A 25,459-nucleotide genomic window follows, 5' to 3' on the forward strand; every position below is an offset into this window, starting at 1 on the left:
CATGGTCTTTCTCCATTTCCCTCTCATCATTAGTCACTATAATTGCTTGCTATAATTTTCTAACTCTTCCTTTTCTCTCTATGAAACAGCTTGGGTATTTTTATTTCCCTCACATACCTACCTGCATTTTCCCTACAAATACCAGCACACTGGAAAACTCCACTCTTCTTTCCTTCTCAACTATTTATAAAGCAGGTCCACTCCTGGGCACACTCTATCACACCTGCAGTTGCCAACACAATGCTACCAGGTTCCACCAGACTTTTTCTAATTACATTGCCCTAACACTTCCATACCCATGAGCACTCAAAGGTGTTTCATAAAGAAACTCTCAACTATTTGTGACATCCTGTTGGTAGCAAGCTCTTCTCTTGGCTCAGCAGGCCATTAGAATCCCGACTCCATCAACCCTTGGAATTGGTCTTTTAAAACTGTTTTAATCTCTTTCTAATCCTTAATTCTACCAGCTAGCTCACACACATTTGCTTATTTGCCAAACAAACAGGTGTCAGATGATTTAATGGTTCATTTGCACAGCAGAAGGACAAGCAAATATTATCCTGACTTTTCTCCCTTGTGAAAGAGTATTTTGCTTAAAACTGCCAGAAAAATCACCATTACTACTAGAAAACTCAGCACAAAGAACCAACACAATTCAAATCTATTCAGCAGTATATTCCACATCTAAAGTCAGCGTATTCTAAAGCATCAACTCTAACTTAAGAAAGTATCATAAATAAGCAGCATAAAAGGTATTTTGCTTTAAAACCATTGTCTGTCAACAACACAGTTTTATTTGTATAAACATCAAACATCTACTGCTCATGTAAAAGAGTGTAAAGTTCTTTATGTAATTACGTTAGCTTTCCAGTCTCATTTTTAAGCAAACCTAAAGTATATATCTCCACCTTTGACGATAAAGAATACTTTGCAAAAATACAATAGTTAAAAAAAAAAAAAAAGAAAGAAAAATACCGGGGACTACAGTCTAGTTTTCTATGCTACAAATACATAAGAAGCCTGAGATCTCAGGTGTAATGTTATTTGCACCAATTCTTTGTCCTTTGTTTTTAATTCAGAAACCAAATAAAGTGAGTGCTTAACATCTAGATATACATTTTCCTGTGCTATTAACACTGGAGTAGAGGTTTTGCACTGATGGAAAGGGTAAGTCATTCTTGGTGTCTCCTATGAGCTCCTTTGTTTTGCTCAGTATTAACACTTACGGGTATAAAAAGTTATCCAAACACATGAAAAATAATAACATGCAATAAATGCTTTGATTAAAAACTACCCTTGCTGATTAATTCAAGTCTGTTGGTCCAGCGAAGCTTATTACTTTAGCCAGAAATACATTTTAACCCCCCTGCCTTTTCCAAAGGCCGAAGACGCACTTGGTCCTTGCCCACCGGGAGCAGAGAGGCAGCATGCCGACTGCCACAGGTACCCACATGCTGCTCTTAACCAAAAAGTTAAGGAGAATCGAACCACACCTGATACTGGATGACTACATGCCTTTCTTTCCTACTGCAAGCTGGGAACAGCACAGGACCTTAAAGGCTTTAAGTGAACATCTTTGTCCACACTGTGCTCTCTTGTGATAAAGGTAACTGTTTCTAATAGAGCAAGACCAAATATCTTATACCATTAAACATCTTTAAGCAAACTTCCCTAAACAATTATATATTTCAATAATGATTAGTTTGAGGGAAAAAAAAAAAAGTGCATTTTTCTTTACAGATTATGTAACACAACCCTATACAGACCCAGGAGTGCCCCATCATTAACTCCATATAGTTTATCAAAACCCATTTTATGAAGTAGTAGCTGATACATGGTTCTGTAATGGTATTGTGGTCTCCTCCTGTTAGAAACACCTTCAGCATAAATTAAATACTTAAGACCTGTAGGTATTTAAACAGATACCCTAAAAGAACAATTACATTCTGCTATGTAAATCAAGATGTAAGTGCATTTATTGAGAAAAAAAAAAGAAAACAAACACTTTATGGATACCTAAACACAGAAAAAGCTTGTTGTTGTTGTTGTTTATTGTTTTGTTTACAGTCTCACAGGTCTCTGATACACAATGCAAACATCCACAGCATGTACAAATCAGTGTATGCTATCCATAATTTAGAGAGGAAGCAGCTTGCCTAGTCCAGAAACTTACTTCTGAAAGGTGAAGAGGCAAATTCTACCAGACTTTGCACTACAAAGGCTTAACAAAAACAGCTTGACCAAGACCTGGCCAATATAAGTATACAGCTATACACTAGTTGTGAGACACCTAGCAGCATGACTACTTGAGTTGAGCTAGGTCCCAAAGGAGGTAGCCAGATCACTTGCTATTTGGCAAAAAAGAGTCTCTAAAAATATAATTTTCACACACACAAAAAAAGTCATTTAAAGAAATGCAAATCAGCACAGTCAAACCAAGGCCTGAATCAGAAATCATTCCTACCAACCAAGAATATTGATGAGATACTACAAAAGAAAAATCTCTCTCAGTTCCTCAAACCAAATCTAAACATTTTCCAAGACATTTCAAGAATTTTCAATTTAAAGCCTGTTCTTTATCATTTGCAGTGAGGAAAGCAATGCCAGTGTCCTGGGTTCAGCAGCAGCAGTCATTTTTCTCCTTAGGAGCTAGTACAGTGCTGTGTTTTGATCTTTTGGCCTGGGAACAGTGCTGATAACGCCGATGTTTTCAGTTGCTGCTCGAATGTTTGGTCTGGCCAAGGACTTTCTGAGCCTCATGCTCTGCCAGGGAGGAGGGGAGGCTGGGAGGAAGCAGAGACAGGACACCTGACCCAAACTAACCAAAGAGGCATTCCATACCACGACACATCATGCCCAGGACGTAACGGAGAGTTACCCGGAAGGGTTGGGGACTGCAGGGTTGGAGGAGGTATGGGTCAGTGCTTGGCTGGGGGGAGTGGGGCGAGTTATTGGTCGGCTGGTATTGAGGTGTTATATTCTTTCCTCTTGTTATTTCTTTTAGCACTATTATTATTGGTGGTAGCGGTAGTGATTTGTGTTATACCTTAGTTACTAAACTGTTCTTATCTCAACCCGTGGGAGTTGCATTCTTTTTGATCCCCCTCTCTGTCCCTCCAGAAGCAGGGGGAGGGCAAGAAGGGGAGGAGTGAGTGGATGAGGTTTGTGGTTGGGTTTAAACCTCGACAGCCAGGCAGGAGATCCAGAGATTACTCTCCAGGCCTTATTTGAGGATTTGCTCTCACAGCTTGGAGGGGGGGAAGAATCTGCATTTCCTTTATCTGGATAACTACCACCATCTAAAATTCCATATTGAAAATATTTAGAAATTTACAATTGGAACTAATTAAAAAAATAGGGTTCCACAGAAACTGATGTTCACACACAATTCAGATGGTTCAGAAAGAAGGGAATTGTAAACATATTTTAGCAAAATAAATTAATTACACTATGAGTTTAAAATTCCAGTTTCCTCATACCTTTCTTATCTCTATTGAAGAAACAAGGTTAAACACGACAAATATTGTGCCTTGTTGTGAGCAAATGTTGGTTTGTTTACTTTGGGGGGTTTTAAGCAACATTAAGTCACAGCTTATCATATAACAGCTTCTCAAGAATGCTGGAGGAAAAGCATTTGTTCTCACTCCAAAAAGGCATGGAAAAATAAAAGGATTTGACTACTATTTATTTCAAAGGGATTGGCCAGATAGATACAGTAAATTAGGAAAGCTCCCTCCCTCTCCTGTGTTTACATTTGAATCACAAGAGAGCAAACAAAAAAATCAACTCACTTTGCACCACCACCAGGCAGTGTTAAAGAATCTATGCTGTAAATAAGGCCACCATCATTGTTATGTATTAAGATATTTAATAATAGAAAATGCTCTGGATTGATTTTGTGGGATTATCTTAGTCCACCCCTACATTTCAAGATGCAATCTACTGAATAGCTTTGATTTTTTTTCAGGTATTAATTTCTCCCATTGGCATGCCTAAATGCTATTCAAAACCAAAAATATTTTGTCACCAGTTAGTGGCATCCAAGATCTTTCAGCTATTTAGTCAAGGTCTTGTCATGGTACTTGAAAAATCCAACATGCTGAACTAAAAGGCTTCTGCTTAATGCTCTTTCAATGATTCTATGATGTGCTCCTCACAATTAACTCCTTTTTCAGCAGTGAATCCCTTGTGGTGGGTAGGTCAGAAAATCCATGGCTTGTAGGAAAGATGAGACTTTCCCGCAACCTGCACCTAGAGGGTTAGTAACTTTAATGAATCCAAAAATATGTGTGTTTTTGAAAATACAGAAGCCAGCTTGCTGGTGTTTGGGTTAGCAACATGTTAAAACAACATGTTAGCAACAGTGTTTTCCAGTTTGTGCAACATGTTGAAATTAATATTGTATCTCTGAGCCAAGAGATTGCTATGGATATATGCATCTGAAAATATTCAAGGCAAAGTAAATCTCCTCAGATTTACTCTTGATCTGAAAAAACTAAACAAGTGTACTAATTTAACCATAGTAATAGTCTAATTACTATTAAGAATACCAGTGTGTTTGAAGCTTACCATGCATGTAATAAGCTTTTACAGTACAAAAGTCTGCCTCAGCAGTAGCTCCAAATCAGTAGCTCCAAATCAGAAGCTACCCCACTCTAAAGCTGCTGCACATGGGACTCTGGCTACTACTATTTTTTGGATCAGATGATGCATTTACCCGGAGCCTGATGGACATGGGAGCACTGCATCCCAGTGTACCAGACCTGCAACTTCTTAGAGCTGCTTTATAAATGCCCTTTAAACGATCATAGCCTCCTGCTTGCTCAGCCCATTTCAATGACCCTGTTAATGATGCTTTGAATCAGTATGACTACCAATAGCCTTATAATAAATAAATAAATAAATAAAAAGGTGCGGAGTTGACACAAACAAACCCTAAAAGTCGAATACAGGCATGATTTTATTGCTATTTCCGTTTTACTAAATTATTCTGTCGTCTTCTGAGTGATTGGTTTTCAATCGTGATTGAAATGACACTGATTAACTATTCAAAATAAATTAGGTAGAATTTGTTTTGTCATTTTAATATTTTAATGAGTCAGAGCTGTTTGGCTTCTCTTACAGAAAGGATGTGAATATTTTCAAGTTCCAAACTCAGGTCACGAGCACGCTGAAATGCCAAAGACATCAGCAGATACATGGGGGACAAAACACTGATAACAGTAACAGGTGATTTTTCTCCCTTAACCAATATAACTTGAGCCTAACAACTCTACCCTAAAAATTCTGCAATGCTAAAGATGAAAAACAATGCACTGCAATGGTTTTATTAAATTTGGCTTGTATAAGATATAACTTAAAAATTACCCTCAGCTACTGGCAATATATGATAAGGCAAATGGAATTGTGGGACCTGCTTTTACCTGTATTTAAAATAAACCTACGATAAATACAGTTTATTTTACATATGTATTACATGGCTGGAAATCAGCAGACATTTCCACTTTATCATGCAGAAGTATGGCAGCTTCAATATTATTCATCAGGAAGACAGTTTTTTCAGGTAGTTTACTGCTTTCTTACTGTAGCAAGGTATGGATGTTTGTGATAGAGGTTCCCATAAAACAGATGTTTATGCCCACTACAACATATTTTCTATAGTTAATCTGGAAACACAAAAATATTCTTCAAAACGTAAAAGAACTAGACAGAGTCACCCTGAACAACAGATGACATTTTCAGCAGATACTAGTGCACCAGTATCTGAACTCCATGGAGTTTTATAAAAGCAGAACTAAGCTCTAGGACTTCTAAAAGAAGTTGTAAGTATTTATAAACATGTATATGCACACACACATGCATAAATAAAAATTGAAAGCAGTTTTTGTTTGGTACATTTGAAACTACAGTCCTTTAACTAACTCCTTACCAGGAAATTTTTATGTTACCTACTTTCTATCTGTATCAAAACAACACTTAGAATTACAGTAGCAATTTATAGTGTACAAAGGCCTAACTTTCCACTGACCTCCTTGGGCAAGTAATAGGATCTTACTCATTCTGGTCACCAATAGAGAAAATGTAGCGTTCCAATCAATAGAAGTGAATGAGCCCTACAGGGCCAGTTCTCCACCACTGTAAATTGCAATGGAAACCGATACAGAGCCATTTACACAAGTGGGATACCTTTGGGTGAAATAGCAGATACCCAGTCACCACCCATGTACCAGCTACTCAGAAGACCAAGCAGTCAGTTCTCTTGCTGAGCAACCAGAAATCGCACACATAACTAGGATGATGCCTTAAAAAGTTTTGGTTTATATTCTGAAATAAATTTTCAGGATTTAGCAAATCCCCTGTCATTGTGACTCCAAACAACTGATTTCACCCTCCAGAGAGCTATTTTTTCATACATGTTTCAACACTTTTTGAGATCATAAACTGCCAGACAGCAGCCACAACAAAGAAGATGAATTACAGAGAAAGACTGGTGTAATTTGACATTAATAACATAAGGCATAAAAAAATAACATAGTAACTGCACAAAAACTTCAGGAGAACCATGGAAAAGAGAGTTTTTAGTAAACAGATTTCTATAAACTGCTACAGCTAAAAAGAACAGTCTCAGGAAAGGCTTCACGTCATCAAGTATGAACACTGACAAGAAATGGCCAAGCCACTAGGCCTATATTAGTTCATTAAAACACCCAGGTATAAACAATACTACAGAAAAATGCAGAAAGAGCATCAGAAATTTGCAACATCATTGTGCATTACGGACCCGCGTGTCAAGTTTTGAGTTTCGTATTCATAAAACATCGCCAAGCAAAGACCAGACAGCAAGTTGGTTCACTTGGAGAGTTCTCCACCAACAGAAAGTCCCTTTCAAAGAGCTGACACAGAGCACTCCAGCAGTAGAGTAGCCTTTTTTTTTTTTTTTTGACATCACATATATTTGAAAGCTATCCAGACAGAAGAAATGCTAGTGGGAGAGAACAAAGCTTTATCCAACAGCCAAAATACCATCAACTTCTTTTAACCAAACCACTGCATTTTCTGAAGGAGTTTGCATGTCATTCTTCCACATGAGCTGAGCCTGCTTCCCACCAGCTCATAAGTCAGGTAAGAAGCAGCAGGTTACAATTGTGTAACGACATCCACACTGAACAGCTATGTGGTGAGCCTGGGGAAGTGAACGTACTGTGCACTGTGCAAAGCTGTGCCATCAGATGCCCAGAACTGCATGTAGATACACGTTCCTTCATTTTTTGCACCATTTCTCTGAAACTTCATAAAGCTTTCAATGACTAATGCTGTGTGAACCAGGACACTGGCTGAGGATGAACACGTAAGGATTACCAGCAGGGACAAACATTCAGAGAAAAGTGTTTCTCTCTGACCTCTGTTGAGAAGCAGGGCAAAAAAGATGAGTGAATACTGTGCTACCCCTGAGTGAGACAGCAGCCAAAACCTCTAAGGACCTTCCTCCCCTGAAACCTAAACAAGCCGGGTTCTGGGTTCGAAGATAGGCTATGTGAAATCATCTTGAAACCATAAGTTCATCATTGGACCAGGACCAGCACTTTCCTGTTTGCTGTGAAAGTCTACTGTAGTGTCTACAGTCATCTGTCTAGATAGAGCATGGTGGCACAACTCTTTAAGAGAAGCAAAGCTTAACAAAAGTATAAGTTCTGCACAAAAGCAATTCCACACAGTACAAGCAGAGGCTGTTTTCAGGTTCTTCTCAGTTTAGGTGGAAGCAGAGATTTTAGAAAGCTTGGAGTACAAATGCAGACAGACTGAAACATTTACAGCAAAATAGGAAGATATATACAAGTCAGAACAGCTCCAAAATATTCCTGGTTTTTAGGTTTACAAATTACTGCTTTTCCTAGTCTTATTCTAGGATGGAACAAGCCAAGAGCACATTAAAAGGCTGCATTCTCTTCAGAATATCTTAAGTCATAGTCTACTTTGTATTAACAAAGGTTTTAATCTTTTCAGGTCTAAAAGCCTGTTTACAGTGAAAGTGACCAGTCCTCTGACATGATGTAACATTTGATTTTCCAATGGAAGCTGGCCTTTTTGTGCCTCAGAATCATTAGTCAGAACTAACCCATCACCCTGTATCGCAAGTTAATGGTACGTTCACCTCCTTTAAATTAAAAAACAAATAAAAAAATCCCACTCAAACATGAATTAAACTCTTGATGTCTGCATCTATCCTGTTTATTTCACAGGGAAGGATTTCACTCTGCTGTGTGCAGAGTCAACAACAAAAAATCTTCCTTTTTAACCCAGCAAAAACTTTGAGAGTTAACACTGCTCACTGCCCTCAGCAAAAGACTTTAAAGGCTTCTCATAGCAAATCCACAACCAGCACTAGCTTTTATCCCACAGAGGAGCAGGGTTGAGTTAAGCTGATTTTCAGAGTAAGAGCATTTCAAAGCCTACACCATACATCCATTTGAATTTTAAGTTAACACCAATATTTCCCAAACACATTTTGGCCACTAATGTTTTAACCAGTAAATAAAACAGTCAGGAATATTGAGAATAGAGAGCTGCTTTTTTTTTTTTTTTTTTTTGTTTGGTTTTTTTGTTTTTTTCCAAGAGGAAAAAATTTAAAAAAGCTAAAGTAAAATGCTATTGAAGAAGAATCAATTATGAATTGCAAGATAGTACGCAGTCCAAAAGTTGCATCAGAGTATCCTCAGGCCTGCCAAATGTATCTTTACTGAAATTGTTCAGCAGAAGTGAGCTGATGTATAGTGCAATTATTTGAAGTGTACAAAATATTGCTATGATAGTTCTTCGGTTTGCTACTGTAACAGTGAAATATCACATGCATATTGCCATCTCATGGCTACTACAAATACTTGTTTAAGATTCCAAGAACACTCTTCCTAACAGAAAAATATGTAGAATCCACATCAAATAAAACTGTGGTAAGATTTACAAAGTGAAAGCAGGAACTTTACATTTGAAAGAGATAAAAAAAAAATAAATCTGCCTCAGTGTCCTGGGTTTAGCAGCAGCAGTCAGTTTTTCTCCTTCTTAGTAGCTGGTGCAGCGCTGTGTTTGACTTTCAGCCTGGGAACAGAGCTGATAACACCGATGTTTTTAGTTGCTGCTAAGTAATGTTTTCCCTGACTAAGGACTTTGTGAGCTTCATGCTCTGCCAGGGAGGAGGGGAGGCTGGGAGGAAGCAGAGACAGGACACCTGACCCAACCTAGCCAAAGAGGTATTCCATACCACAGCACGCCATGCCCAGGGAGGAAACTGGGAGTTACCTGGAAGCGCATGGGCTTTCCTTGGGGGGGGTCGAGCTTGTTCGGCAGTGGTATTGTATTCTCTTCTCTTGTTATTTTCTCTTATTATTATTATCATTGGTGGTAGCAGTAGTGATTTGTATTATACCTTAGTTACTGGGCTGTTCTTATCTTAACCCATGGGAGTTACATTTTCTTGATTCTCCTCCCCATCCCTCTGGGAGCTGGGGGGGGGGGGGGGGGGGGGAGGAAAGAAAGAGGGAGAAAAAGGCAGGGGAGTGAGTGGACAAGCTGTGTGGCTCAGTTTGAACCACAACACTCAGATTCTCTTGTAGTTACTATTTTTATGACTTGGCTCAGACTTGCTTTAATCTCTTTATTTAAGGACAAACAGCAAGGTTGCCAGCTCTAGCAAATGTTAAGTACTTTGGTAAATTCCCCATCAATATAGGTCGTGCATCTGAGGGAACAAGAATGTGATGCATAAATTCTGCTCCCTCTCCTCCAAAGGGGATTTTGTAATAAGACAGTGGTGGGAGAGGGAGTGATAAACAAGGTGGCTAAAACCCCTCTTTCAGGTCTCCTGTCCATACATCTGTCCACGCTTTGCTCTGTCGTGACTGGGGTGTCGGGAGATGCAGCTTGCCTAGCCTGTTGTCACCCTACATCCGCTCTATCTGATCAGCCAAGAAAGCACATGTATCGCCAATACTACTTCATCCTAACTCTTCCATTCAAGTTCAGTAATAGCAGAGAAGCAAGTCCAAACAAGTCAGCAAAAATTCATAGGAAACCCAGCAGATGTAGATGAAAGTATGGGGTGTGTATATAGATAGATAGATAGATAGATAGATAGATAGATAGATAGATAGATAGATAGATATAGATATAGATGAACAGTTTTGATATCCTATGCAGAGTACTTAACCACATCGCCTAAACCCGTCAATTACCTCCAAACCCAGAGCTCTGCTTTTAAAAAACTTGGCAGCCAACAAACACAAAGGTATGTACAAACGTATACTGCTGCCGACGCTATCCTCCAACTGAATACCCCTACCGAAACAGCTCAGACCCCAATTAACCAAGTTGCGGTGCCTTTCCGCACTTCTCCAAGCTGTCCTCGACCCCGGAGGTGACCCTGGGACAGCACCACCACCACCCCCGAGGGGCTCCCGCTTCTGCCGGCCTCGTCGCTCCGGGCTTTCCCATCGCAGCCTCGCCACGACCAGCCAGCTTGCGAAGAATGCGCAAGCACGTCCCGGACCGCGGCACAGGGAGGCCGGCCGGCGGGAGCCGAGGGCACCGCATCTCCGCGGCGGGAGAGGCGCCGGCGGCTGCCCGCAATGCCTGCCACGCACCCGCAGCGGAGGCTTTCAGCGGAGACGCGGCTGGGAAAAAGAGGGAAAGGAGAGGAGGGAATGAATCAAGAGAAGCCATTACCAGAGTTTTGTTTCCGTTCTTGCTAAGGGGGCCTCGGAAAACTCCCTTGATGTTGCGAAAGTGCCCGTTGCTGAGATGCGCGGAGCTGATGACAATGTAGTAGCACTCCATGGGGCCGGGAATGGGGCTGGGGCCACCTCCCCACCGCCCGCGGGTTGCTCAGGCCTGCCTCCCTCAGCTCGGCTCGGCGGGGCGGGGAGGGCCGGCGCCGGCGGCATGTGGCAGTGTGAGAGGAGGTGTGTGCGGCCCCTCCGGCGACGAGCGGGCTGCCGGGGGAGGAGCAGGGCGGGCGCGGTGGAGCCGTCTGAGCTGCCGCCTCTGCCGGGCACAGCGCTGTTATAGCAAGCTTCCTTGCCGGTCGGCTGCACCGAGCCAATGGCAGGGAGCCACTGGGCTGATACCGAGAGCTGTCAGAGGAGGACATCTGTCACACGCCGCCTTCACCGCCATCCCAGAGCCTCCGCTGCCCCCGCCGCGGCAGGGCAGCCGGCAGGGAAAGGCGGAGGGACGACCACTGGGCGGGGGGCAGACCGGTCACCCCGACAGGGGCTGCAGCCCCGCATGGTGGGGGGTGTCCGGGGTCCGTCTTCCCACGGAGGGCGCAGGAGTGCGGACCCTCAGGGGTTTGTGGTTGCTGCGAGAGAGCCTGGGGCTACACCGCCCGCAGCCCAAAGCTCCCTCCCCACCTCCTCCCTCGCGTAGCCTCCGAGCCCCGCCACCGCACCCTATTTTATTTTATATATATATATATGTTTCTTTTAACGCCTAACCCAGCGGGAGCCTTAACCTTCCCACGGCGGAGTAGCCTCCCCCGCCCCACCGCCCCGCTCCCGGGCCCGGCTCTGCAGCAGGACCCGGATTGTTGCCGCCGTCCCTGCCTGCCGCGTTCGGCTGTTTTGGCCCGTAACTAGGCGAAACGGGTCATTCCTCACCCCGTCAAGGGCGAGCTCCGTACCGCTCTTCGCTGCGCTGCCGCCGGTACAGCATCTCTGCATCCCGCCGCCGCCCATCCCCGCTGCATCCGTCCCTCCCGGCTGTCTTGAAAATCGGGAGCGTGCTGGCAAAACTTCTGGGTCGCGGCGGTTTTGGGGTGAGGAGGGGAGGGGAGTCACTGAGAAAACCTGCTTCTGCATCCCTCCAGGTGCCTGCCGCCGCTTACCCACCGACCGAGCGAGGAGCCGAGCACCCAGCAGGCACCGACCGGCTCCCACTGTTAATCACGGCTTCCCTGGCTTCGCAGGGCCTCGGCGGCAGCGGGGAAAACGGAAACCACCGCTGTTTGCTGCGAGCTCCGGCGCTGCGCTGCGGTCCTCGCCCTCAGCCTTAATGTGAAATGTAGTCTCTCCGTTTTATGAAGCCCAGCGAAAAGTGGGGGATGAAAACCATTAGATACATCAGCATAAGGCAACTGTAATACACACCGTGCCCCTTCCCCATCGTAAGTGTTCCTTTCTCTTTGCAGCATGCAAACCAGAACTTGCTGCCAGAACCTGAATTTGTCAAAAACGTGTTTAATAGAGATGCTCAAGTCCCTTCCCCCACACACACCGGGAGATCTACGATTTTCAGCTTTATCACATAAGACTTGAAACACACTTTGCTGGCCCATCTTCCAGCCTGCTTTACCTTTATTCTCGATTGCTAAAAATCAAGATTTATGGGGAGAAATTCCAGTGCCAAAAGAGGCCAGAATCATGATGTAACAGCTGAAAATGTCTCTTAGTCAGCATGTACGGATACCACCACCCAAACACCTTGTCCTCCACAATAAAGAAACCACTTCCAGAAAATGGGGGGGGGGGGAGGGGGAAGGAGGAGGGAAGGAAAACACTTCCCTAGAAGAAATAAATTCCTGTCTTTGCATTTTTACCCTTGAGGAAGGCAGCCCCAATTCATGAGAAGTGCCTTCCTCTGATACGCATCTTCTATTTCTACTTCCCTTGGTAGAAAGTGAATAGTAAATTTCAACAGCTGTCACTCATTCTTTAGCATTTTCAGCACTTCCAAAGGAATCATGGAAATGGAAGAAGTGAAAAGTTTTGACAGCTGAGACACAGGTGAGAGATGGGAATTTGCTGCTTCTCGTTACAGAAAAAAAAAAAAAAGAGGGTGAAAAGGTGAACACACATAGTAACACTATTTTTCAGCATTTACAGATGGACGTGTGCATCTGAAAATAACCAGGAAGTTTATTACAGTGTACAAATGAAGTCAATATTATAAATATTGCACAGATTTAACACCACAGCATACTTAAGGCCCAGTTCCCGTTTCAGACTGGATCTCTTTCAAAAACGTCAGAAATTCAGATAGGGCAGAGTAATGAAAAGACGTAATGTTATGCAAGAAATGAAACTGTGCAGCTCTTTTCTGGTAATAAATGTATTCCAACTCAGACTAGAACATCTTTTTCCATCTTACAAATATGTTACTGGTATGTGAGGACCCTTCTGCCTGGGAGTGAAAATCTTCACAGGCCATCTGCTCCATACATCCACAATTTCAAAGAATTGGATCATTTTCCTCTGAAATTCATGCACTGACCACTTAATTACACATTGCTGGCACGTTTCATTACACCTGCTGCAGCAATAGGTAGGCCCTTTTATGCTGTATGGCTGCTCTCTGGCCTGGCATGCTCCCGTGGGAGTCCAAGGACTTGGGAAACACCTTGTTGTAGCAACAGAGAAATAATCCACTTCCGTAGCTCAAGTTTGAAAGAATAAACGTGCTTTCTAACAAATGAGAGTGCCAAAAATGGTTTTAGGAGTTGGTATAGCTTCTGCTAATTAAAGTTGTTGTCCTCTATTAACAGAGGGTAAAAAAGGCCATGACTAAAGACCACTTGATTCTGCCAAAGCACTCTATAAAGGAATGACAAGTTGTACTAAATAGCACCTAATAAGAAAAATACACATTTTTCTCCTCTTACTTATTCTGGTTGACCTCTTTTATTACTTTTTGGCTGCTTCTCTGATTCTTTGCCATCTCCACTTTTTCTTGTATGTCTGTCTTTAATCCTTCACTGTACTTTTCCTGCCTCATTCTGTCTTTCTATTGTGATCACACAGGTTCAAGATGCTGCTTCCTTCTCAAATCTTGTTTTGTTTTGGTTTAAATCTTAATAAACTGCTAATTCCATCAGTCCCTCACCCCATGGCTCTTACATACCACCAGTCTTACCCATTTCTGTCTCTGTCTTGTTCCCCTGTGCAAGTATCTGGGGTTTGAGCTGTGCATACTGCTATTTATTCACATCTCTGGCATAAAATAATAAGCAGTGCTACTGATTTACTCATTCTCTTATTCTCCCTGATACTTACTATTTAGAAAAATCTTCAAGGAGCTGTTCCTGTATAAAACTGCAGATACCAACTCAAGCAACAGTCTACGGATCTGAAAGACTTTCTGGAAAACTTGGGAACTAGAAACCAGTGAACAAATTACACTAATTCTCATACATTATACTGCTTTTCTGCCTGTGACAATACTCAGAATTTTGCATTGTAATACCTAATAATATTTATAATTCAAGAAATTGTCCTGGTATAATCCAGAAAAAATATTCCAAAGTATAAACAGTGACCTTTTGGTTAACAGTCATTAAAGCATGGCACAGAGTATGTGTTACCAAGTGCATGTACCCCAAGAAATTATTTGCTCACTACTGAAACGTACTCATCAGTGACAGAAATATCTGTGTTGTAAATCACAAGAAACTCAATGCCACTCCCATAACATTTCCTATTGAATTCAGTGAAATTCAGTTTATCCTTAGAATATCTCCCTGTAAGTAATCTGCTGTGAGACACAGCTTTTTACCATTTCCTGCATTTTCAGTCTCCTTTTATTGCTCTCTCCCTCACCTCCACACCCCCCCACCCCACTTTGCTTTTCACTTAGCCTTAGGTGTTTTCCCCTGTTTCAGATGTTTGTCATCCTTGCATTATGTGGAAGGAAAAAGAGAGTATCCTGTACCATTTTAAGCCCATTATGGTATAATACACATTATAACACTATATTACAACTGCATTCATTCATCAGCTATGTGGGTGGTGCAGCTAGAGAAAAGGAAACTGGGACACTCTGGTAGCCTAGTTCCTCAGCACATCCTTCACCGTACGTGAAGAGTATCCGAGTGGGTTCCCTATTTCAGCATATGAGCCAAGTGGAACACTGGTACCACAAAAGCTGGGGAGAGGCAATAGTGACTTAAAGCCCCATGGTAGGCAGTCAAATTGTGGGCTGTACCCTGAAGTCCTCCAAAGTCACAGGAAGAGAACTGCAAAGACAAACTAGTATTTCTGTTTGATACCAAAAGTAGCATCAAAGATTTATAAAACACTATATTTTTTTTTCTTTGCTCTTTCAGCCTTCCAAAGCACCCTGGTTTTGCACATCAGCTCCCGGAAGAAGCCATCTGGCAAGAATTGCCTCCTCCCTCTTTTCAGATATCCACATATCATCTATATCTAGCTCTGTACAAATTCCTGTAGGTATAAGGTGCAAACGCCTTTCCATCCCTTCTCTTCCAAATTTACAGTACTACCACTGTCTACTTTAGGGTACTATTGAGAAAAAAACCCTTTCTGTTATTGAATCAAATACTCTGTTCTTTCTGTCTTCCTTTCTTAATGTCTCTGCTGCAGAATTTCCCCAGCAGCTCATGTGTGCTCCTTTTTTTTTTTTACCTTCCCTAACAAAAAAAAAAAAAAAAAAAGAAAATGAAATTTGCAAATAACACTCTGAATATCAGCTGACATCAACAAGTAACTGATGTACCACAAGAGCATTAAATCGGAGACTTTTACAATGGCAAGAAAGCACCTGCTGATGCAGCCAAGGTGAAAGAACCCTCTGCAAAAGCAACTATTGCCTATTTCAAACACTGAAAACACAATACACACTATGTTAAACACTCTCTTATGAGCAAATCCTCCATCACACATGCTTGAAGAATGATTCTTAATGAAAAGCAAATGGAGCCAGCAACTGGCAAATGAATCCTGAGAACAGTCTGTGATGGAATTAGAGTTTCCCAACATCCACTCAAACCAAACATCCCAGTCTTTTGACTGCATTGGTTTTCCAAACAGAACAAATGAAATCAAACTATGGAAACTCATATGACAAAAAATTCAGTCATATGATCTCACTAAGGCAATACCTCAATTTTTCACAAGTTACTACTACAGAAAATCCTCTTCAGCTTCACTGTTATAATAATCTAGCACAAGAGTGCAAAGAACAATCTTTCCAGGGACAAAGTGGAAAAATTTAGTGTAAAAAAAAAAACAAAACAACAACAAAAACCACATAGCCCTCCATAAATCAAGAAGCAACTGCAGAAAGACCACAGATGGGTGGTCCACGGAGCCACTGACGACAACTCCCAAAATCTAGCAGACAGGTTACACAGCTAGCACAGTATTGAAGCCAATGACACATTCACTCCATAAGCAACACACAAAAAGGTTTCCAGCAGCCCTTCATTGTCTTGTATAATACATATTCTGGAAAAGGGAGTCGAAACATAAGCAGCACCCAGTTTTAGTTTTTACCAAGTAACATTTTTTCTTAATTTAAATCAATTAATACTTGCTTTGTTAAAGAATACAACACTTCAAAGATACTTAAGAAATGAAAGGCTTTTAACCAAAATAAATGAACCATTAAGAGAAAACATGGCAAGGAAAAGAAAACTTGTGAATTAAATAGGAAAACAGCTCATTTTGACATCCAGGATAGCAGATGGGTTATGGCCATTTATCCAAAACAGGTTATTTTCCTTGCAAACGTTCACACAACTTTTTCCAGAATTAAAAGATCTGGAGTGTAAATAATTGATCAAAAGTCTTCACAGTCAACAGGAAGCTTCACATTCAATGGTCTTGGCCTCATCTACCAAAGCAGGAGGTATTTCCATAGGCCTGAACTTGTCAGGAGTTGGCATTACTGCCAAGGTTTTCCACTGAATGGTGGTAATGAGATCAAGAAGTTCAGGAGACCCGGTAACAGAGAACTCAGAATATTCCTTCATTCTGTCTCTTTCCATATACTCATAGATATTTTTGTGTGTGTGAACATAGATACCTACCTATGTGTGCATACACAACACTCAAAATGTAGTGCCACAGTAACGAAAGGATGAATAAAATAGTTTCTAAAACCTTTCAAGGGATGATAGAAAATACTTAAAACATTTATTTTCAAAGGGCTAGCCTCCAAAATGAATTTTTAACACTATTTTCTTCTTTAGCATTCAGTTTGACACTTAACTGTAGAAGCTAAAGAGAGCTGGTATGAAATTGATGACAGATCAGAAAATAACACTATATTATTATTGAATAAGCCAATATAAATTAGAGACCCACTGGGAAAAAAAGTCCAATGATTAGTATTTTAATACATGTCATTGAGTTCAATATGTGACATGCTATTATGGCTTCCTTCTTCATGAAATTCTAAAAGAGCAAGTATGTGTGAGTGTAATAGAAGTCTCATGGGAAAGTGTACTAGGCGGTAAAGGGGCTCAAGATAGTTGGTTAGCATTCAAGGACCGCTTCTTCCAAGCTCAGGATCGGAGCGTCCCAATGAGTAGGAAGTCAAGTAAGGGATCTAGGAGACCGGCGTGGTTAAACAAGGAGCTGCTGGGCAAACTCAAGTGGAAAAGGAGAATCTATGGATTATGGAAGGAGGGGCTGGCCGCTTGGGAGGAATATAGGACAGTTGTTAGAGGATGTAGGGAGGCAATTAGGACAGCTAAGGCCTCCTTGGAACTCAATCTTGCTAGTCGGGTTAAAGACAATAGAAAGGGCTTCTTCAAATACATAGCAAATAAAACTAAAACAAGAGGCAATATAGGCCCACTGCTGAACGAAGTGGGTACCCTGGAGACAGAGGATATAAAGAAGGCAGAGGTGCTGAATGCCTTCTTTGCCTCTGTCTTTACTCCTGCAGACTCTCCCCGAGGGCCCCGGATTTCTATAGCCCCAGAAGGAGTCAGGACAAAGGAGGAGTTTGCTTTGGTAGATGAGGATTGGGTTAGGGATCAGCTATGCAAACTGGACATCTGTAAATCGATGGGTCCGGATGGAATGCACCCACGGGTGCTGAGGGAGCTGGCGGAGGTCATTGCTAGGACACTTTCCATCATCTTTGGTAAGTCGTGGGAAATGGGCGAGGTGCCTGAGGATTGGCGGATGGCAAAGGTCACACCAATCTATAAGAAGGGCAAGAAGGAGGACCCGGGTAATTATAGACCGGTCAGCCTTACCTCCATCCCTGGAAAGATGATGGAACAACTTATTCTTGACTCCATCACTAGGCATATCAAGGATGAGGGGGTCATTAAGAACAGCCAACATGGTTTTATGAGGGGGAAGTCATGTATGACCAACCTTATAGCCTTCTATGAGGAAGTGACTAGGTGGAGGGATGATGGTAGAGCGGTAGATGTAGTTTTTCTTGATTTCAGTAAGGCATTTGATACTGTCTCCCACAGCATCCTCATAGATAAGCTAAGGAAGTGTGGGCTTGACGATCAAGTAGTGAGGTGGATCGAGAACTGGTTGAAAGGAAGAAGGCAGAGAGTTGTGGTCAATGGCGCAGAATCTAGCTGGAGGTCTGTGACTAGTGGAGTTCCTCAGGGGTCGGTGCTGGGACCGGTGCTGTTTAATATTTTCATCAATGACCTGGATGAGGGAACTGAGTGCACCCTCAGCAAGTTTGCTGATGACACAAAACTGGGAGGAGTGGCTGACACACCAGAGGACTGTGCTGCCATTCAGCGAGACCTGGACAGGCTGGAGAGTTGGGCGGGGAGAAACTTGATGAAATTTAACAAGGGCAAGTGTAGAGTCTTGCATCTGGGGAAGAACAACCCCATGTACCAGTACAGGTTGGGGGTTGACCTGCTGGAAAGTAGCGAAGGGGAAAGGGACCTGGGGGTCCTGGTGGATAGGAGGATGACCATGAGCCAGCAATGTGCTCTTGTGGCCAAGAAGGCAAATGGCATCTTAGGGTGCATTAGAAAGGGAGTGGTTAGTAGGTCAAGAGAGGTTCTCCTCCCCCTCTACTCAGCCTTGGTGAGGCCGCATCTGGAATACTGCGTCCAGTTCTGGGCCCCTCTGTTCAAGAAGGACAGGGAATTGCTTGAAGGAGTCCAGCGCAGAGCCACAAAGATGATTAAGGGAGTGGAACATCTCCCTTATGAGGAGAGGCTGAGGGAGCTGGGTCTCTTTAGCTTGCAAAAGAGGAGACTGAGGGGTGACCTCATCAATGTTTACAAATATGTGAAGGGTAGGTGTCAGGATGATGGAGCTAGGCTTTTTTCAGTGATATCCAGTGATAGGACAAGGGGCAATGGGTGTAAACTGGAACATAGGAAGTTCCACGTTAACATCAGGAAGAACTTCTTTACTGTAAGAGTGACAGAGCACTGGAACAGGTTGCCCGGGGGGTTGTGGAGTCTCTTACACTGGAGATATTCAAGGCCCGCCTGGACAAGTTCCTGTGTGATGTACTGTAGGTTACCCTGCTCTTGCAGGGGGGTTGGACTAGATGATCTTTTTAGGTCCCTTCCAACCCTTGGGATTCTGTGATTCTGTGTAATAGCCACAGAAAAGAAGGGAAATGAAATTAAAAATTATGTGTTTACTTTCCTAATATTACACACCAGTGAAATCCGATTTTTAGAATGGGAATGTTTGGCATCATCTGAAAATCAAAGCCCTTTATAATATTTATGGTTACAACCTCCAAGTTTAAGACACCATAAATCACATCAGGCATTAATTGGTTCACTTTCACAGGGCACTTGTTCTAACAATACCAAAATACAAGAGAATATTAAGTATGTGCTGGGGAAGGGCATTTCTAACACTGTATAACATGACATGTCGCCATGTAAAATTTATCTCGTATCCCTTTACACCATAGCTTATATAAAGAGTAGGAAACAGTTACATTTTATTATAACTGAAGAGTTCGTTTTAGCCCTTCAGCACCAGTGAGGCTGGTGATGACCTTTGCCTCATTGACCACTGGCGTTAAAGCACGCAACAAGTGCTGCCAATAGCACTGCAAGGCTTCCTTGGGAAAGTGAAGTAAGATGCAGAAGGCTGTCAGAACCTCACATCTGCACTAACTTACTGTTCTACACCCAATTTTAACTTCTGATTTTATCTGAATAGACTTTTATGATTCATTTAAAATTCTTGCTGTATAGCTTAATATGGCTGTAGAACTCCTTGCAAGAATATGTTTGAGCTGCATAATCATCATGATAATAATTTTAAACACTCACAATTATTATGAGTTATAATCTAAATACAGGTAGATACATGCAGTACGGTAACAGTCCTGAAGTATGGATTATGGTCCTCCTGAGTGGTGCTTAACACTATCAACTTACTGTGTGAAAGGCCCCATGTACTCATTAGAGCAATTTTTTTTCCCTAATAGCTAATGACCTTACCAGTCTGCCTGGTGTAGCAAAGGAATGTAATTACAAATAGGCACATTAAAAATACTAGCAAAATAATTTAATCCAACTTTCAAAATATTCATAACTTACGTGCTTAGTTAGACAGCCATATTAAAATAGCCATGAGCATACTATAGATCACTAGCCTGAAAAAATTTCACTAGAAGAAACAAAGTCAGCATTGTTCTAAAAATAGAGAGGATTTCCAAAGCCCAGTTTATCTGTTTTGGCATTTTGACAATTAAAAAATGTCTACCTAATTCATTTAATTAAGCAAAAACTTACTAATTAGCTCAAGCTACATAAATAATGTTAAGTTTTATCCAAATGTACATTTTCTTGGGTATCTGTAAAACCTGTGTAATCAGAATACAAGGCAAAATTCTATTAATCACAATATCAAGATAACTGCTGCAATGGGTATGCTGAAAATCTGTGCTCAAGCAGCAACATGAGCAGTTGTTTTTCCATCCAATTTTTTAGTTGCCTTGGAGTTATGTTGCTCCTGTTCTGCTGAACTCTGAATGAAGAGTCCTTCTTGTCTCCAAGATGGGAGGATGAAGGATTGTTACTTTTAATGACTACACATTAATTAAAATAATATGCATTCTGACCTCGTTTCTTTGAATGACAAAAGATAATTCCAAGATCTTTCTGCTCTACAGCTAGGTTCACATGGCCCCTTAGACCTTCGTTCCTGGTGTGAAGTACACAGATAAGGTCTCCAGAACCTTCTCCAGTTTTTAAAGACCATCTTCCATTTTCTTCTCTGCATAACTATGACACAGTGCATGCATATACATAAAGTTAGGAGCTTAAATTTCCACTTTCACTGTTGCTATGTACGCTCCCATGTCACTTGACATAATTCCATAACTGTGTGTTACACTTTCTCCACACAAACTGGAATTTAACACAGGGTATCTATTATCTATATCTACAAACACTCGAAGTGTTACTCAAAGTAACACATATTTGCTTTTATAGAATTTCAACACTCATACCTCCTAAATAACTAACCTTAACACTGGCATTCCCATTAGAATGAACGATCGTAATGCATCTGAAATGGAAGAAGTCAGAGGAAAAGAAAGTACAAAATGTTTTACAAATCAAACCAAAACTCAACTATTCCCTAGAAACTGGTGTCCTCTATAATTCCTACAGGAAAATGTATTTACTGTAAAACAAAACATTAAAACAAACCAAAACATGCAGAAGAAAAAATGAAAAACAAAAAAAAAAAAAAAACCCAGCTGCACTCAAATTCTTACAACTCTATAAGAAATAAGAAATGTTTACACCTGCTGATCTGGGGTTAGCTTGAAAACAAGACAAAAAACAATACAAACCAACCACACAACAAAGAAACCCCAACCTTGCTTACTTCTTTTGAAGCAGATTTTGAGATTTGTACCTTGTATTTAAGAAGACTAAGCCTGACAGGTGCATCCACTGCCAGGATGGCCCCTCACCCCCTTAGGTTTTCTAAACTTACCACTTTCAAATATCTTCACTGCTACGGTTTTATCAGCTTGAAATCGCCATCAATTGTGTGACTGAACACTGAAATCAAATAGACTTCAAGCTTTTTTCTTCCTCTTTACAAATACTTACGCATTACTGCAGGACACTGAAGTCTTTGTATCCCTGCTTCTTTTTTTCTGCCTACCAGCTTTATTGTTGCTACTTTAATTCTTAAACATAAATTGATTCCTTGAGCTTTCAAGTCATTCTTGTACATCTTCTCTAAATTCCCTCCATTCACTTTCCAGAGTAGAAAATTCTGTTATAAAAGTATACTTATATCCAAATGACCACAAGCATACTCTGCTTGTAGACAGATTCTATGCAAAGATCATTTCTTAAAGACAGCAATTTAAGTTCTTTGGTTGGGTATTCATCTCCATTCCATTATGTGCTCCATGTTATTTTCAGAAAGCAAAACGTGGATTAGCTTCATAACACCATAAAGGTTGAAAAGCAGGAGCTGTATCAAAATTGTCTCATTGAGTGGCTTTGAGAACAAAAATAACAGTCAGGGAATGTCACTGCAAAATGAGATGGAACATAAATACACAGGGCACACATCTAACTGTAGGTCAGTGCTTCCTGATAATCCCTTTATAGTTCTTGCTTTGTACTTGTGGAGAGTTCATAGTAATGGCTGATGCTGGTACTTCAGCCTGCCCTTGCGCCCTGCCTTCAGGGCTGGCAAGCCCATGCTGTCTTTTGTGTCGTCATTGCAGATGCCTCACATCCACAGTTTGTTTTTCTCATTGCTTAATTTTCAGTACAGTCAATTCCTTGACTCTACTGATGCTTCATTTTGTAAAATACGTTTGCTTGTAATTTCTCATCTGCAGCTTACTCACCCTTCATATGAGGGACTAACAAGAAATCTGAGAGAAACCTAAATACTATTTATATTAATTTATTAATGGGAACCCAATTTTGGCTCAATATTGCAACTGGGTATTTTGGATTTAACAGAACATTCCTCAAACTGAAGCCTAGCAGCAAAGTAAGTGGATTTTGGTTAAAGCATTTTCTGACCTATGAAAACAGCAGCAGGAAACCAACTCCAGTGGTCAAAATTGGGTTATAAAGATGAAAAACCGTATGTGTTTCTGGTCTTCAAATTGCTACTTTACAGAGGGATAAGAGACATCATATAGAACCTTATCAGCATTTAATTTCCTAACAGAAATGAGAAAGGAATGTGCAAACCCCCTCTTACATGATCTAACATTAGACTGCAGTACATAATAAAAATATCTTAACAACAGGTGTATACCTAAGGCAGATAAAATTCCATCTCTTCTTCCTGAAGATGCCTTCTATATACAAATCCATTTTAAAATAGCATATTTCTGCTTTGCGTGCATGACTGTCTTCTTCAGGAAACGTTTTTTTGGCAAAATCTGCTCACAGTTACTGTATCTTTTTAGTGCTTCTGTAATGATCTCTCATTAAATGCTCTTAGTATATGAGATTTATGAATGAAACCTGTCAAAGTATACATAGTAAAAAGTATCGTTGATAATTTTCTTTGCAATTTAATTCTTAACAGTAGTCTAACTGTATCATAAAGGGTCTATACTACAAGCTACCAACACTATATCAAATATCTGGTTTGTGTTTTGTATTTTTTATGTACATCTTTTCTGTGTCAATCTTTTCTGGGTCATTCTGCATCTTCTCAATGACTCTTGTATCCTAAAATGTATCTAAAAAATCCTACACTCTATCAGCTACAAAATTATTTACAGATCAACTCAGATTTCAAAAGGGTTCACTGTGAGCAATGTTGTCCTTTTGATTAAGAAAGTGAATGTTTTAACCTAATTGAATTCTGGAATTAAAATCTAAAATCATTGTTACAACAGTCAGAATGGGATTATTTACTACTGTAAGTACACTATACTGTAACATATGCTGTTCTCGTTTACAGCACTACCAGTACCATTAAAAAGAACAGTTTTCTATTGTCACCTTATATTTTTGTCAGGTAAATTTAAAAAGGCTAATTATTTATAAAAGGCAGTATCATATGTATTCCTGAGCATACTAAAGGCTGGGTCTATCCTGTCTTGTTTTAGAATTTCTGAGTCCCTCCTGCCATGCTTCCAAAAATTTTTTTCACAGAAAGCACTTATATTCTATATTCATCACATTGCTTCCTAAAAATGTCTTGGAGAAGGGTTTGTTGGGGTTTGGGTTTTTTTTTTTTTTCCCTTCTCACATCTATTAGATTATGAAGCAGATAGGATTTCCCACATTTATCTCCAGTATGTCTTCTGCGTCAACCTGTTATGTGACTCTGCAAAGCACAGTATACATCTTGGTTGTGTGCCAGGTCTGCTGGGAAGCCAGACTTTCAACCAGCTCTTCATGCCACAACCACAATTATTATAAAAATACACAGCAGACTATACTGTTAAATACATTTTGGCGTGAAAAAGCATCAGCTATGAAAGTTTCAGCAAAGCCTGACCTTTCCTCGGACATACTTCAAAACTTACTGTAACATTATGTTCCAATAATAGAGACTCCCCAAATGAATAAGCAAATATTTAAATTTTACACATATCACCCTAAGGAAAAATTTTAGTTAAACATAACTGGCACAATTACCTACTGGGCATAAGCAAAATGTTAGGAAAGTGGAATGTTTGGATAAAATAGCAATGATTAATTTTCCATTTAATTTTTTTCTCAAATATAACATGGTTCTGGAGAACATACTTAGTGAACATACTCATGGTTCCGGACCCACACAGTATTTTAATTCCATAAGGTGCGTGGGAGGCTTTTTTAAATCCACATAATTTTGTGGGGTTTTTTTTCCTCACGTGTTAAATTATTATCATCAGATGGAGGGGAAATTAAACATTCTGAATGTGTTAAAAGCCTCGGTCTTCTTGACTCTTATTACCTACTGCTAACTACTGCTAAAACTCATCAATTTTCGGAACATGAACAACCTTGATAGCATCAGATGAAGACAAAATAAAAATAGAGCTTTGGCAAACCCTGTGAATTGAATTCCGGTATTTCAGAACACCATGTAAAGCTCTTGATTCCCTTTGCAAATGCAACTCACTACATTAATACTGAAGCTAACTCATTTTCTAACTTTCCAAAGAGCAGACAGAACTATAGTCATGCTTGAAATGAGAGGAACTAACTAAAACCCAGGCTATGTAAGAAATTGTGATTTGTTTTTTTCCTGGAGAAGGTCTCTTGAAAACCTTTCTAAAAATGTTTTTGAGAAAATTATTTCTAAACAACCTTACGTCTATGTTTCCTTTACTTTTGGTACATTGTATGTGTTAAATTTCCTCCTCTTTTCGTTCTTCTGAGTGAGGATGATAAAAGCACTCTTTTTTATCACCTTAATTATTTGGCTTTTAAGATGTCTGGAATTAAAAGCATCCTTTATGTTTTCTTTCTTCATAAAGCATTTTGACATATAGTCCTGTGTACAGCATTTGGATTTTTTCAGTGTTCAGACATGCAGTAATAAAAATGCTTAATGAGCAGCAAGCTTGGTTTTTGCTGTCTGGGTCCTGTTTACATGTTATGACAGTGCATCTTCTGCATCGAGCAGAGATCCCTCCACAGCAGGGGGAGCCCTGGGTTGTCGAATAGGTCGGCACTGTCTTGACTCTGCATGTCTCTGCAGGACATATCAATACATGCAAGGTGGCAACTATGGCCTTTTGCTATCCCTCCAGCAGTATTCAGAGCAAA

General features: G+C 40.7%; 1 protein-coding gene across 12 annotated transcripts in view; it reads right to left on the reverse strand.

Annotated features, from left to right (window-relative positions):
• ZNF804A (zinc finger protein 804A) overlaps positions 1 to 25,459 on the reverse strand; it is a 261,110-nt gene that overhangs the window by 179,931 nt on the left and 55,720 nt on the right. For 2 of the 12 annotated variants that reach the window (XM_065669716.1, XM_065669712.1), the window contains exon 1: positions 11,649 to 11,763. The exons of 7 other annotated variants lie outside the window; for them this stretch is intronic. In XM_065669716.1, the coding sequence (XP_065525788.1) occupies positions 11,649 to 11,726 (78 nt within the window). In that variant the 5' untranslated portion in view covers positions 11,727 to 11,763. Of the gene's footprint in view, positions 1 to 10,716; positions 10,978 to 11,648; positions 11,764 to 25,459 lie in introns of those variants that run through there. 3 more of the 12 variants (XM_065669719.1, XM_065669715.1, XM_065669711.1) reach the window with 3 other exon arrangements.

Source organism: Lathamus discolor, chromosome 3 (assembly GCF_037157495.1).
Source record: "Lathamus discolor isolate bLatDis1 chromosome 3, bLatDis1.hap1, whole genome shotgun sequence".
Lineage (NCBI taxonomy): Eukaryota > Metazoa > Chordata > Aves > Psittaciformes > Psittacidae > Lathamus > Lathamus discolor.